Raw genomic sequence first — 16,173 nt, 5'->3', positions numbered from 1 at the left:
TGAGATCCAACACCTCCCGATCAGTCCATGCTGGGGCCCTCTTTCTATTAGATTGCACGGCCAACTCTGCTGGAGAGCTCTGCATCGTTGCTAGTGCTGCTGAGCTCTCCACGCTGTCCAAACAGAAAATGAGATTCAAACTGGCCAGACAGGAAAAGGAATTCAAATTTTCCCGGGGCTTTTCCTGTGTGGCTGGTCAGAGCATCCGAGCTCGAAGTGCTGTCCAGAGCGTCAACAGAGTGGTGCACTGTGGGATAGCTCCCGGAGCTATTACCGTCGATTTCCATCCACACCTAGCCTAATTCGATATTGCCATTTCGAATTTAGCGCTACTCCTCTCGTTTTCGAGGATTACAGAAGTCGAATTTAAAAGAGCTCTATTTCGAACTAAGTAGCTTCCTGGTGTGGACGGGTGCAGGGTTAATTCGATGTAACGGCGCTAAATTCGATATAAGCTCCTAGTGTAGACCAGGCCTATGTATGTTTGTGTGTCCATAATTGTAGTGCTGACCTAAATATGTGCATTTCAACATCTGTTCATGTTAAGTTTATTATTTGAATGCCACCAGTGTGCTAAGTGCTGTATAAATAGAGGAAGACACTCTGTCTATAGCTCAAAGATCTTTTCTAAGTCAAATATAGATAACACATTTCAGATACAAATAATATATTTGATAATGATGCAAACTTTAGGCAATTGAGGGAGATTTTTTTCATTAATGAGGCACATTGCTGAAGTAAGTAGAGATCATTGTTGAAAAGCTTTTCGAAGAAGGGAATTTTAAGTGGTGATCCAAAGGGAAAATGGTAGGTCATTTAGTACACAAAAAGAGGTCTAGGGTTAGCAAGGAAGATAAATGAGGGGAAAGGATACAAAATGGGTGTTTGGGAGGTGTATAAAAGGGAGAGGGTGAATGGGAATAAATGAGTGGAGATTGCACTCATAGTGTGGGTTTTCAAACGAGCTCAGTGTTGGCCTGGGGCTAATCCCAATCAACGTACCAAACACTTCTGAAAATCTCACCCATAAGATTTATTCTAGTATTTTATTGCATTTTACTATTTATAAAATAGTTCAATTAGACCAAGCAAGTGTTTTGACCTTTTAAAAAAAATCCTAACTAAAAAAAATCAAAATCAAAGAGGGAAGTATTGTGCCTGGATGACAGGTTTCAGAGTGGCAGCCGTGTTAGTCTGTATCAGCAAAAAGAACAGGAGTACTTGTGGCACCTTAGACTTGTTAGTCTCTAAGGTGCCACAAGTACTCCTTTTCTTTGTGCCTAGATGGGAAGAGAAAGAACTCTTCCTGGAGTAGGAATACATTTTCATGATCCAGCCCTAAGGCAGGGATTGCAATCTCTTCTTCCTACCTCAAAAAGGGTAGGAGAAGAGGGAGGAGGTAGAGTTTTAGCCCCTGATATTATTTTGTTGTTCTTGAGATATGAGTTTCTCTTGATATGCTGATTATATGTGGTGGGGATTACAACCTTCCTGCTGTCGCCAGGAGCATAGTGAAATAGTTCTGTTATGCCCTTGTTATTACTTTCTAATTTTGAGTAATTTGAGTAATTACTTTCTAATTTTGTTTCCTCCTTTGAAAGGTGAAGTTGTTGACCAGAGAACTGGAGGCTCTGAAAGAGGCTGGGATGAAAGCTGCAGAATCATTGCAAATAGCAGAAACTACTAATTTGAAGTTGGAGAAAGAGGCCAAATGCAAGGACTGGGAACTTAAAGATCTTGCAGCTGTGAAAGATGCTCAGTACTGTACAACTCTAGCTATGATTAAGAGCAACTACTTTTTAATTCACCCTTCCCTTCTTTTCCTTCCACACTCTTTTATAATCTCAGCAGCTTCATACCTCTTGTATAAACAATCACCTACTCTAATAGTACATACTATCCTATTCACAACAGAAGGAAATGTCCATTGATCTGAGTGCTCACTAGAGTGTCTCTGGGTAGTGTGGCTTTTAGGCCAGTTCTGCTGCATTCTTTATTTGGTGTAATTTTTAAAAAAATTTCTTTGTTTGTATAAAGTATTTATAAACACTGTGTTATAGTTCAGGCATGCAATGTATGTTTGAGCATTATCTCAGTCTCTCCCGAGGTCACCCTTTCCAAGAGACACGTCTATACCTGCACTTCTTTCAGAGTGGAACCCTATGGTTCACCCCACTTTGTCGCCAGGTTACAGTACATCCTGTTTTACCGGCTGTACTTACCTTCACCAGGCCCATCTGGATTCAGGCCTGCTATATGCTTCCCCCCCAAGGACCTCTGACCAGCTGGTAAACCCATTGATAGAAAACAGCTTACTCAAAACAGAGTATGGTTTATTTATTCATAGGAACTTCACGAACAGAGAGAACAGGATTAAAAATAACAAAAGCTTATATGCGTATTGTCTTCCCTAAGCTTGGCCCTACCTTGCCAGTTCAGGTCGGACTGCACTTATTCCTTGTGCTCCAATATCTGGAAACCGTGTTACTTTAGACCCTCCATCCTTCTTCCTCTCTCCGGACCTAGGTTTTTAACTGCTTTCAATGTCTTTGTTGAACGTTCCTGCCTGGGCTTTCCCCCTCCCCTTCGGAGTCACCCACCTGCTTGCTGGTCAGAGCATGGTGGGGGTGAATTTTCAGAGGAATTGACACTTGTGTTATATTAAGTATTGGGATTAGGGTTAGCTACACTTGTTGTCTGCCTTCCTGTAGTCCTACAGAGCCCCATAGAACTGAGTTAACCCTTACGCTTCCATATAGCTATCGCCCACTCATAATCAAACAAATGGAGTTTCCCATAATCATCATAAAAATATTACAGATTGGTCCCTCATTTTTCACACACTGCTATGTGGAAACTTGGTGTAGATTATCACATTTTTACTTTCATAAACTTCTTAAACCAGCTGTTTGTCAGAGCTTGTAAACTCTGTAGGTTTTGCATGAATTTAAGGGCAAAGTACTTTGACACAGACAGGCTTACAATTGGTCCATCTTTCCTAAAGTGTGGTGCCCAGAACTGGACACAGTAGTACAGCTGAAGCCTCATCAGTGCCAAGTAGAGCGGGACAATTACCTCACATGTCTTATATACGACACTCCAGTTAGTACACTCTAGAATATTAGCCTTTTTCTCAGCTGCTGTTGACTCATATTCAGCTTGTGATCCACTGTATCCCCTGATCATTTTCAGCAGTACTACCACCTAGCCCATTATTCCTCATTTTATAGTTGTTCATTTGATTTTTCCTGCCTGAGTGAAGTACTTAGGACTTAGCTTTATTGAATTTCATCTTGTTGAATTCAGACCAATTCTCCAGTTTGTCAAGGTTGTTTTGAATTTTAATCCTGTCCTCCAACGTGCACCCCTTCTTAGGTAGGTGTTATCTGCAAACTTTATAACCATACTTTCCACTCCATTATCTGAGTCATTAATGAAAATATTGAATAGTACCAGACCCGGGACTGATCCCTTTCGGGACCTCAGTAGATACACCGTCCCAGTTTGACAGCGAATCACTGAGTATGGTCTTTCAACCAGTTGTTCACCCTCCTTATAGTAATATCATCTAGACCACATTTTGTTAGTTTGCTTATGAGAACGTCATGTGGGACTGTGTCAAAAGCTTTACTAAAATCAAGATATATCATGTCTACTGCTTTCCCCCATCTGCTAGCCCAGTAATCCTGTCAAAGAAGGAAATTAGGTGGGTTTTTAAACAATGACATTAATTTAAAAATCAATACATTTTATAAAAAGAGAAGTGCGTCTGATTTTTTTCCCCCCAAGCCATTGTATCTCATTAGCTCCTGTTGTAACGGGCTCCCTTCACAGGGTCTGGCTCTCAAACACCTCAGTGAAGAACATGGTATAAATATAAATAGAGCGAGACTGTATGTCCTTTTAAATTCACTGTCATTTTTATAGATGGATCTCCTAAATGTGCCTTTTTATTTTCTTTTTAGAAGATCATTGCTTTGACTTCAAATGGAATTGATTAAGCCAACTGCCAGAGCTTCTTTCTTGCTTCAGTTCCCATCTTAGCTACTAGTCGTCTCACTTTATTCATAGGAAGCAAACTCAAACATTTATTTTGCTTTGTCTCACATTTTGTCTAATTCAAGTTCTTACATATCACTATAATTCTCAGCCCCTTCATCTTGTTACTCTCTCATTTTTACTTCTCTCTGAAAGCAATAAATTCTCGTACCACATGCCCATTCTCAAATATCTAACCACCTTTCAACCTTGTTCTAAATTCTGTCCATTGTCCACTTTCTGACTTTATCCCTCCTTTCCTGGCCATTTAATATTTGACCTTTTTCTGGTTTCTTCTCCTTATTCTGAGTTACTTAATCCCCACCATCTTCCTTCCTTGCTGTAACTAAGCATAACAATTTCAGTTACAAAATTGATAAATCTTATTTCTTCCTTTCCCAATGTTTGCTAATTTAGGATACAGGATTTAGAATGTAAACTTCATTTAGTATACCAGACCTGGCAAAAAGAAGAGGAAACATTTCAGAGAAAGTAAGTATTTCTGATATATAATATTGTATTTCTCAGTATTACATGTTTGTTTAAGGAAGCATTATTTCACTGTGTAACATCAGCCTGTATAAGTGTTCTATCTTAACAAATAGATTGCATGTAGATCAATTCATGAGGGTTTCAGTATTCATTTGTCACTACCAGTTACTCATATGGTTCCTTATTCAGTTCTGAGGTTTCCTGCCATCAATAAGTACTACTGTGTAATGGCTGTGGAACACCTGACTCAGCAGAATGTTTTTGCCATGTCTTTTCTCCTAAATTTTAGCCAGCCCTTCTCTGCCTCTCTTTAAGTGTATTCTTCTTTCGGTGTTGAAGATTGGTAAATGAAATGATGATGAAAACTTGATTATTCAGCTTACAAGAGAAGTTCTTCTTCGAGAGCTTGCTCATATTGATTCCATTCTAGGTGTGTGCGTGCCCATGTGCACAGTTGTCAGAGACTTTTGCCTTAGCAGTATCTGTAGGGTTGGCTGTGATGCCCCCTTGAGTGCTGCGCTCATGTGTCGGTATATCAGGCGTGGCCAGTCCTACGCCCTCTTGGTTCCTTCTTACCGGCCGTGGTGGTTGGCCGGAGTACCTCTCCCTTGCTTCGCAAGTGGTCAGCGGTTTCTTTACTCTTCGAACTTCATGTTCCAGATGTAAATAGTTTTGGTTTATTGTAGATTAGTTATTAACCCTAAACTGTTAAGTACTGTAGTTAGTCAGCTAGGGTCCTGGCGGGGCATGCCCCAGTCACTGGGTTTTAAGCCCTGCGCTGACTGTAATAGGCCTATGCCTGTTAGTGACCTGCATGGCAGCTGTCTGAAGTGCCTGGAGGAATCCCACATTAGAGAACAGTGTCGCATCTGTAAGAACTTTTGTCCCAGGACACAGAAAGAACGTGACGTTTGCTTGAGGGCCCTACTCATGGAGGCTGCTCTTCGCCCAGCCTCAGAAGCGCACCCCCAGCACTGGGCTGTACCTGGCACCGGTCCCTTTTGCCAGTGCCCAAGAAAAAGACCAAGAAGCGGGACCTGGCACCAAACAAGTTGGACCAAGGGGCACTGGGCAAAGGACACTGCTCGAGCCACCCGCCCACACCAGAGCTGTAAGGGGGCACATCCTCGAGGGGATCTCCTACCCTCCTAAGGGATCCGCCACCGATTCCAGGGAGTGGTAGGGAACCCAGACTGATGGCGCAGTCAACACCTTCTCAGCTCCCAGCTTCCAGAGAGCAAAGGACTCTCCCATTGCAGCCGGCTCCGCATGCAGCGATGGACCTGACAAAGGCTCCCGATGAGGGCAAGCCAGCCGTGAAAGCCTCCCAGAAGGCAGTGGGTGATGTCGGTCTCTGGAGCCAAGGCAATAATAATAATAATATATGGAGATATACCTATCTCATAGAACTGGAAGGGACCCTGAAAGGTCATTGAGTCCAGCCCCCTGCCTTCACTAGCAGGACCAAGTACTGATTTTGTCCCAGATCCCTAAGTGGCCCCCTCAAGAATTGAACTCACAACCCTGGGTTTAGCAGGCCAATGCTCAAACCACTGAGCTATCCCCTCCCCCCAAGGCAGAGCCCTTTGTCGCCACCATGGGCAGCAGGGGAACCCCTGCTTTGGGGAGGCTAGCCCGCCGGCCCCACCCCTTCTGCCCAAGGTCCCCCCCCTTCCCCCCCCACGCATGCCGGAGCCCCAACCACCTCCCTCCCCCCCCCATAAAAGGAAAAGCCCTGAGGGGGCCCCCCAACCAGAGGAGCCCCAGCCGTCCTCAGCCACATTGGGCCAAGCCGCCGCTGCCAGCCCCCAAATGCCGGTCCTACAACCCACCGCCAGCAACAGCCCGAGGCCCCCCCCCCCCCCCCCAAGCACCGGGCCGAGAATTTAGGAGAAATGTAATCTGAGTACAGCAGATAATTCATAGAATCATAGAATATCAGGATTGGAAGGGACCTCAGGAGGTCATCTAGTCCAACCCCCTGCTCAAAGCAGGACCTAATCCCAACTAAATCATCCCAGCCAGGGCTTTGTAAAGCCTGACCTTAAAAACCTCTAAGGAAGGAGATTCCACCACCTCCCTAGGTAACCCATTCCAGTGCTTCACCACCCTCCTAGTGAAAAAGTTTTCCTAATATCCAACCTAAACCTCCCCAACTGCAACTTGAGACCATTACTCCTTGTTCTGTCATCTGGTACCACTGAAAACAGTCTAGATCCATCCTCTTTGGAACCCCCTTTTAGGTAGTTGAAAGCAGCTATCAAATCCCCCCTCATTCTTCTCTTCTGCAGACTAAACAATCCCAGTTCCCTCAGCCTCTCCTCATAAGTCATGTGCTCCAGCTCCCTAATCATTTTTGTTGCCCTCCGCTGGACTCTCCAATTTTTCCACATCCTTCTTGTAGTGTGGGGCCCAAAACTGGACACAGTACTCCAGGTGAGGCCTCACCAATGTCGAATAGAGGGGAATGATCACGTCCCTCGATCTGCTGGCAATGCCCCTACTTATACAGCCCAAAATGCCGTTAGCCTTCTTGGCAACAAGGGCACACTGTAGACTCATATCCAGCTTCTCGTCCACTGTAACCCCTAGGTCCTTTTCTGCAGAACTGCTGCCTAGCCACTCAGTCCCTAGTCTGTAACAGTGAATGGGATTCTTCCGTCCTAAGTGCAGGACTCTGCACTTGTCCTTGTTGAACCTCATCAGGTTTCTTTTGGCCCAATCCTCTAATTTGTCTAGGTCCCTCTGTATCCTATCCCTACCCTTCAGCGTATCTACCACTCCTCCCAGTTTAGTGTCATCTGCAAACTTGCTGAGAGTGCAGTCCACGCCATCCTCCAGATCATTAATGAAGATATTGAACAAAACTGGCCCCAGGACCGACCCTTGGGGCACTCCGCTTGAAACTGTCTGCCAACTAGACATGGAGCCGTTGATCACTACCTGTTGAGCCTGACAATCTAGCCAGCTTTCTATCCACCTTATAGCCCATTCATCCAGCCCATATTTCTTTAACTTGGTGGCAAGAATACTGTGGGAGACCGTATCAAAAGCTTTGCTAAAGTCAAGGAATAACACATCCACTGCTTTCCCCTCATCCACATAGTCCGTTATCTCCTCATAGAAGGCAATTAGGTTAGTCAGGCATGACTTGCCCTTAGTGAATCCATGCTGACTGTTCCTGATCACTTTCCTCTCCTCTAAGTGCTTCAGAATTGATTCCTTGAGGACCTGCTCCATGATTTTTCCAGGGACTGAGGTGAGGCTGACTGGCCTGTAGTTCCCCGGATCCTCCTCCTTCCCTTTTTTAAAGATGGGCACTACATTAGCCTTTTTCCAGTCATCCGGGACCTCCCCTGATCGCCATGAGTTTTCAAAGATAATGGCCAATGGCTCTGCAATCACATCCGCCAACTCCTTTAGCACCCTCGGATGCAGCGCATCCGGCCCCATGGACTCATGCTCGTCCAGTTTTTCTAAATAGTCCCGAACCACTTCTTTCTCCACAGAGGGCTGGTCACCTTCTCCCCATACTGTGCTTCCCAGTGCAGCAGTCTGGGAGCTGACCTTGTTCCTGAAGACAGAGGCAAAAAGGTCATTGAGTACATTAGCTTTTTCCACATCCTCTGTCACTAGGTTGCCTCCCTCATTCAGTAAGGGGCCCACACTTTCCTTGACTTTCTTCTTGTTGCTAACATACCTGAAGAAACCCTTCTTGTTACTCTTAACATCTCTTGCTAGCTGCAACTCCAAGTGTGATTTGGCCTTCCTGATTTCACTCCTGCATGAAAAACTGCATAAGGTGCTCAAACTATTTTCAAAAAGGGGGGAAAAAATGCAGCATGTGAATGCTTCCTGGAAAGGGAGGGGCAGTAGGTGGCAAAGGAGTTAGGGGAAAAAGGGGAGAGGGGTTTGGGACTATGGGGAGGGGAATGGGGATTATGAGGATTGGGAGGGGATGAATGGAGATGGGTCATAGGTAATGTTCCCTCTAATTTTTTTCATCCATGTGCAGAATGAATTTTGTTATGTGCACCAATATCGAGGTAATGTGCGGATGTGTGCCACCATTAGAAACAAAACAACTAGATATGATATATCTTTTTTTTTTAAAGTTACCATAGGGATAATTACTCCAGCCAGGACAGGTTAGGCATTTTAGAACTCATTACTCAGAGAATTAAATTTAAACATAAGAGAGCAATAAACTTATGAAATGCATAGAACAGTCAAAAATCTAAAATAATAGCACTTTGAAATTTTGGCACATAGACCATGTCTGTCGTTTCTTTCACGGGTCCTGTCAGCAACTATACAAGCCAAACATTTCAAAGCAGGACCATTATCCCCATTAAACTAGCAAAATGTACAATGAGAGGAGGAGCACTTAAGAATAACATAGCAGCCATGTGGCCTAGCAAAAAGAACTCTGGACTGGGACTAAGAAGATCTGGACTCTATTCCCAGCTCTGTAACTTGGAAATATCTGCATGCACTACAGCTGCATTCACTGTCAGCTGTAGCTGTATTGAATGGCAGAAGGACTAGTTGGAGAAGGTTGGCAGAGCTGCGATTGTGATATGAAGCAATCTGGGAGGCCTTGCCCTTCAAATGGTCTGAGCCCCTCTCCCCTTGTGTGTGATGAAAGGAAGGAGTTGAGTGTGTACGTTGAAGGATGCACTTAGCTTCATTTCAGCACTGAGCTGTGTGACGTGTGTCATTAGCGGTGCCCAGGAGTCTTCTTGCCATGGGGATAGTCAGCAGCAAGGTGGGATATGAGAATGATCTGTGAGTTTAATGATGGGTAAATGAAAGTATAATGTTAGATGGCATCCTGTGCATAAGGATGAAGAGGCTGGAAACTTAGCATGTATGGTGTTGTTTCTGTGGAGTTGGCTCAGTATTTGAGTGAATAGGTGTAGGTAACTCCTGTTAAATACAGTTCACCTAAGCAGAAGTTTTGCTTTTGCAAAAAGAAAGCATTAGATCCTGTCCTACAATGACCTTGTGCCCTGTTCCGTTATTCTTCTGCACTGTCTTCAAAAACAGAGTGTGAGCAGGTGGGTTTATTGGGTCATTGCTCAAAGAGGGAAAAGTTAAGGTTGTGTGGACTTGTACCTCAATTCTTCATTTCCTAGTTTTTAGAGGTTTGAGTGTAACTGAATTTGACCTTCCAGAAGGACACAAGACACCCCAGGGCAACCTTAACTCTGCGTTAACAAAGCATATTGTCAGTCAATTAAGAAAGCGTATTAAGAAAGTTACAGTTTTGTTAATGTTGTTGAAGTTTAATGCCTTGATTCAATAAAGCATTTCAATATGTGCTTAACTTTAAGCATGAGTGGTCCCACTGTTGTCAAATGGGCTATTTTACGTACTTAAGGGTAAGCACATGCTTAAGTGCTTTGCCGAATGGCTGCTAAACTCATTAAAATTATATAATATATTGTTGTCATTTCACTCCAGATTGCTTGGCTCCTTTGAATAGTATCATTCTTTGTTGAAGAAAATATTTAATCTGTCCCATGGATAGATGAGTTTGACTCTAATGGTTTTGGTACTTGTTCTGAGAGCTTTGACTTTTTAGTTCTCCAGATCTTTGCAAACAGAAGTGACACAAATATTTGTCAGTCCCACTGATACACACAAGTTTACTCTATACTTTGTATCAGTTAGGGGTATGTGTGTCTTCATTTTAAATCTTGGACTTGAGGGGAAAACCCAAACAAACAATGGCCTTATTTTGCATATTTGTGTTTCTAGACATGAGGTGCTAGATCGCTTTGCCAAGGAAAAGGATGCAGTACTGGCTTCAGTGAAAGAAGTCCATGCTGAGCAAATACAGAAGTGGGAAAATCAGATAAGAGAACTGCAAATAAGTCATGAAACTCTGGAAATGGAGCTGCGTAGAAGGGAATGGAAGCATGCAGATTGTTTGAAAGAGAAAGACACTGTTATTGAAAAGTGAGTGATTTGATTCATCTTAGTTCAGTGAAATACAAGTGAAGATAGAATTCAGAATATCTTACATGAGCAGTGTTGTGTTTCATTGCTTATATGAATCAAAAAGTGTACAATTATTTAATTAAGATTGCTTTAAATACCAGGTGTGGTATCTGACCAAAGGTGAGTATAGAATTTTGGAAGAAAAATGTTTTTGAGAGTAGAACCAGTGGAAAAAATGTATTTTTGCTATTACCAACATAAAGATTTAAGACTTTTTTTAACCTCTCTATTGTTGAAAGTGAGAGGTTGTTAAAGTTAAAATATGGCATGGATATAGTCCTTAGGTTGGACTTTTATAGTCTGGTAAAATCTGTTTTGATTTGGCTAAATTATAAGTTTAGAAATTGTACTACTCTCATGTGAACTAATATTTTTAAAAACAATAAGGGGTTTTAGGATTTGGGGTTTTTTTGTTTGGAATTTTAGTAATATTTTTCCAGCATTATAATGCCAAAATAGCTACAAGATGGGATAAGCCCGTTACTCAGTGGGGGTGGAGGGGAAACAATAACAGAAAATGTCAGGTTTCAGAGTAGCAGCCGTGTTAGTCTGTATCCGCAAAAATAACAGGAGTACTTGTGGTGCCACAAGTACTCCTGTTATAATAACAGAAAATGTAGAAATGGCAGAGGTGCTTAATGATTCTTTGTTTCGGTTTTCACAAAGAAGGTTGGTGGTGATTGGATGTCTAACATAGTGAATACCAGTGAAAATGAGGTAGGATCAGAGGCTAAAATAGGGAAAGAACAAGTTAAAAATTACTTAGACAAGTTAGATGTCTTCAAGTCACCAGGGCCTGATGAAATGTATCCTAGAATACTCAAGGAGCTGACTGAGGAGGTATCTGAGCCATTAGCGATTATCTTTGAAAAGTCATGGAAGATGGGAGAGATTCCAGAAGATGGGAAAAGGGCAAATATAGTGCCAATCTATAAAAAGGGAAATAAGGACAACCCGGGGAATTACAGACCAGTCAGCTTAACTTCTGTACCCAGAAAGATAATGGAGCAAATAATTAAGCAATCAAGTTGCAAACATCTAGAAGATAATAAGGTGATAAGTAACAGTCAGCATGGATTTGTCAAGAACAAATCGTGTCAACCAACCTGATAGCTTTCTTTGATGGGTAACAAGCCTTGTGGATAGAGGGGAAGCGGTAGATGTGGTATATCTTGACTTTAGTAAAGTTTTTTTTATACCATCTCGAATGACCCTCTCATAAACAAACTAGGGAAATGCAACCCAGATGGAGCTACTATAAGGTGGGTGTAAAACTGGTTAGAAAACCATTCCCAGAGAGTAGTTATCAGTGGTTCGCAGTCATGCTGGAAGGACAAAATGAGTGGGGTCCCACAGGGATCAGTTCTGGGTCCGATTCTGTTCAATATCTTCATCAATGATTTAGTAGATAAAGGCATAGCGAGTACACTTATAAAGTTTGTGGATGATACCAAGCTGGGAGGGGTTGCAAGTGCTTTGGAGGACAGGATTAAAATTCAAAATGATCTGGACAAACTGGAGAAATGGTCTGAAGTAAATAGGATGAAATTCAATAAGGACTAATGCAAAGTACTCCATTTAGGAAGGAACAATAGGTTGCACACATACAAAATGGGAAATGACTGCCTAGGAAGGAGTATTGTGGAAAGGGATCTGGGGGTCATAGTGGACCACAAGCTAAATGTGAATCAACAGTGTAACGTTGTTGCAAAAAAAGCAAACGTCATTCTGGGATGTATTAGCTGGACTGTTGTAAGCAAAACATGAGAAGTAATTCTTCCACTCTACTCTGCGCTGAGTAGGCCTCAACTGGAGTAGTGTGCCCAGTTCTGGGAGCCACATTTCAGGAAGGATGTGGGCAAATTGGAGAGAGACCAGAGAAGAGCAACAAAAATGATTAAAAGTCTAGAAAACATGACCTATGAGATAAGATTGAAAAAATTGGGGTTTTTTTAGTCTGGAAAAGAGAAGACTGAGAGGGGGCATGACAACAGTTTTCAAGTACGTAAAAGGTTGTTACAAGGAAGAAGGAAAAAAATTGTTCTTCTTAATCTCTGAGGATAGGACAAGAAGCAAGGGGGTTAAATTGCAGCAAAGGAGGTTTAGGTTGGACATTAGGAAAAACTTCCTAACTCTCAGGATTTTTAAGCACTGAAATAAATTGCCTAGGGAGGTTGTGAATCTCCATCATTGGAGATTTTTAAGAGCAGGTTTGACAAACACCTGTCAGAAATGGTCTAGATAATACTTAGTCCTGCCATGAGTGCAGAGGACTGGACTAGATGACCTCTCGAGGTCCCTTCCAGTCCTATGATTCTATGGTCATTCCACCTTCTCTCCCCTCTCTGAGCTTGTGATATATCAATACCAGACAGGTTGAGATAAGAACATAAGAACATAAGAAAGGCCGTACTGGGTCAGACCAAAGGTCCATCTAGCCCAGTATCTGTCTACCGACAGTGGCCAATGCCAGGTGCCCCAGAGGGAGTGAACCTAACAGGCAATGATCAAGTGATCTCTCTCCTGCCATCCATCTCCATCCTCTGACGAACAGAGGCTAGGGACACCATTCTTACCCATCCTGGCTAATAGCCATTTATGGACTTAGCCACCATGAATGTATCCAGTCCCCTTTTAAACATTGTTATAGTCCTAGCCTTCACAACCTCCTCAGGTAAGGAGTTCCACAAGTTGACTGTGCGCTGCGTGAAGAAGAACTTCCTTTTATTTGTTTTAAACCTGCTGCCTATTAATTTCATTTGGTGACCCCTAGTTCTTGTATTATGGGAATAAGTAAATAACTTTTCCTTATCCACTTTCTCAACATCACTCATGATTTTATATACCTCTATCATGTCCCCCCTTAGTCTTCTCTTTTCCAAACTGAAGAGTCCTAGCCTCTTTAATCTTTCCTCATATGGGACCCTCTCTAAACCCTTAATCATTTTAGTTGCTCTTTTCTGAACCTTTTCTAGTGCTAGAATATCTTTTTTGAGGTGAGGAGACCACATCTGTACACAGTATTCGAGATGTGGGCGAACCATGGATTTATATAAGGGCAATAATATATTCTCAGTCTTATTCTCTATCCCCTTTTTAATGATTCCTAACATCCTGTTTGCTTTTTTGACCGCCTCTGCACACTGCGTGGACATCTTTAGAGAACTATCCACGATGACGCCAAGATCTTTTTCCTGACTCGTTGTAGCTAAATTAGCCCCCATCATGTTGTATGTATAGTTGGGGTTATTTTTTCCAATGTGCATTACTTTACATTTATCCACATTAAATTTCATTTGCCATTTTGTTGCCCAATCACTTAGTTTTGTGAGATCTTTTTGAAGTTCTTCACAATCTGCTTTGGTCTTAACTATCTTGAGTAGTTTAGTATCATCTGCAAACTTTGCCACCTCACTGTTTACCCCTTTCTCCAGATCATTTATGAATAAATTGAATAGGATAGGTCCTAGGACTGACCCTTGGGGAACACCACTAGTTACCCCTCTCCATTCTGAGAATTTACCATTAATTCCTACCCTTTGTTCCCTGTCCTTTAACCAGTTCTCAATCCATGAAAGGACCTTCCCTTTTATCCCATGACAGCTTAATTTACGTAAGAGCCTTTGGTGAGGGACCTTGTCAAAGGCTTTCTGGAAATCTAAGTACACTATGTCCACCGGATCCCCCTTGTCCACATGTTTGTTGACCCCTTCAAAGAACTCTAATAGATTAGTAAGACACGATTTCCCTTTACAGAAACCATGTTGACTATTGCTCAAGAGTTTATGTTTTTCTATGTGTCTGACAATTTTGTTCTTTACTATTGTTTCAACTAATTTGCCCGGTACCGACGTTAGACTTACCGGTCTGTAATTGCCGGGATCACCCCTAGAGCCCTTTTTAAATATTGGCGTTACATTAGCTAACTTCCAGTCATTGGGTACCGAAGCCGATTTAAAGGACAGGTTACAAACCTTAGTTAATAGTTCCGCAACTTCACATTTGAGTTCTTTCAGAACTCTTGGGTGAATGCCATCTGGTCCCGGTGACTTGTTAATGTTGAGTTTACCAATTAATTCCAAAACCTCCTCTAGTGATACTTCAATCTGTGACAGTTCCTCAGATTTGTCACCTACAAAAGCCAGCTCAGGTTTGGGAATCTCCCTAACATCCTCAGCCGTGAAGACTGAAGCAAAGAATCCATTTAGTTTCTCCGCAATGACTTTATCATCTTTAAGCGCTCCTTTTGTATTTTCATCGTCAAGGGGCCCCACTGGTTGTTTAGCAGGCTTCCTGCTTCTGATGTACTTAAAAAACATTTTGTTATTACCTTTGGAGTTTTTGGCTAGCCGTTCTTCAAACTCCTCTTTGGCTTTTCTTATTACACTCTTGCACTTAAGTTGGCAGTGTTTGTGCTCCTTTCTATTTGCCTCACTAGGATTTGACTTCCACTTTTTAAAGGAAGTCTTTTTATCTCTCACTGCTTCTTTTACATGGTTGTTAAGCCACGGTGGCTCTTTTTTAGTTCTTTTACTGTTTTTCTTAATTTGGGGTATACATTGAAGTTGAGCCTCTATTATGGTGTCTTTAAAAAGGGCCCACGCAACTTGCAGGGATTTCACTTTAGTCACTGTACCTTTTAACTTTTGTCTAACTAACCCCCTCATTTTTGTATAGTTCCCCCTTTTGAAATTAAAGGCCACAGTGTTGGGCAGTTGAGGTGTTCTTCCCACCACAGGGATGTTGAATGCTATTGTATTATGGTCACTATTTCCAAGCGGTCCCGCTATAGTTACCTCTTGGACCAGCTCCTGCGCTCCACTCAGGATTAAATCTAGAGTCGCCTCTCCCCTTGTGGGTTCCCGTACCAGCTGCTCCATGAAGCAGTCATTTAAAGTATCGAGAAATTTTATCTCTGCATTTCGTCCTGAAGTGAAATGTTCCCAGTCAATATGGGGATAATTGAAATCCCCCACTATTATTGGGTTCTTAATTTTGATAGCCTCTCTAATTTCCCTTAGCATTTCATCATCACTATTACTGTCCTGGTCAGGTGGTCGATAATAGATCCCTAATGTTATATTTTTACTAGAGCATGAAATTTCTATCCATAGAGACTCTATGGAACCTGTGGATTCGCTTAAGATTTTTACTTCATTTGAATCTACACTTTCTTTAACATATAGTGCCACTCCTCCCCCTGCACGGCCTGTTCTGTCCTTCCGATATATTTTGTACCCCGGAATGATTATTTTAATATATTTTGTACCCCGGAGATGAGCAGCACATGACTGACACAATCATCTAGCCAAATTCTGCTGACAGTCTTTGAGGTCATGTGTCTTGGCTGATATTAAGTTGTTGATGGGTCATCAATAGAACTATTACTATCTTCATATAACCAGCATGAACCTGAGTTTCAGATTGTATGCTCCAGGTGTCCCTCCTCCAGAGAGATGGTCACAGGTAAAGTCACAGAGATGGATGGTCTCATCTAGGAGTTAGTCTTGTTTTGTGCCCATCATGTCTGGGATTGGGGTGATCAGGGAGTGTTGGATGTGTTTGCCCTTTGGGTTTGGCATCCCCCTTGTGTGCCCGATCCTAAGACATACTAGGATCTTTTGATCCCCTTCAACT

At 42.4% G+C, this 16,173-nt stretch overlaps 1 protein-coding gene across 1 annotated transcript in view; it reads left to right on the top strand.

Annotated features, from left to right (window-relative positions):
* Positions 1-16,173, top strand: part of CCDC57 (coiled-coil domain containing 57) — a 125,738-nt gene that overhangs the window by 34,442 nt on the left and 75,123 nt on the right. The window contains exons 5-7 of the mRNA XM_065415831.1: positions 1,602-1,759; positions 4,456-4,530; positions 10,294-10,494. Of these exons, the coding sequence (XP_065271903.1) occupies positions 1,602-1,759; positions 4,456-4,530; positions 10,294-10,494 (434 nt within the window). The remainder of the gene's footprint in view (positions 1-1,601; positions 1,760-4,455; positions 4,531-10,293; positions 10,495-16,173) is intronic.

The sequence above is a fragment of the Emys orbicularis genome, chromosome 13 (genome assembly GCF_028017835.1).
Source record: "Emys orbicularis isolate rEmyOrb1 chromosome 13, rEmyOrb1.hap1, whole genome shotgun sequence".
Lineage (NCBI taxonomy): Eukaryota > Metazoa > Chordata > Testudines > Emydidae > Emys > Emys orbicularis.
The sequence above is the reverse complement of the archived record's forward strand: the minus strand, read 5'-3'. Positions and strand labels throughout refer to the sequence as shown.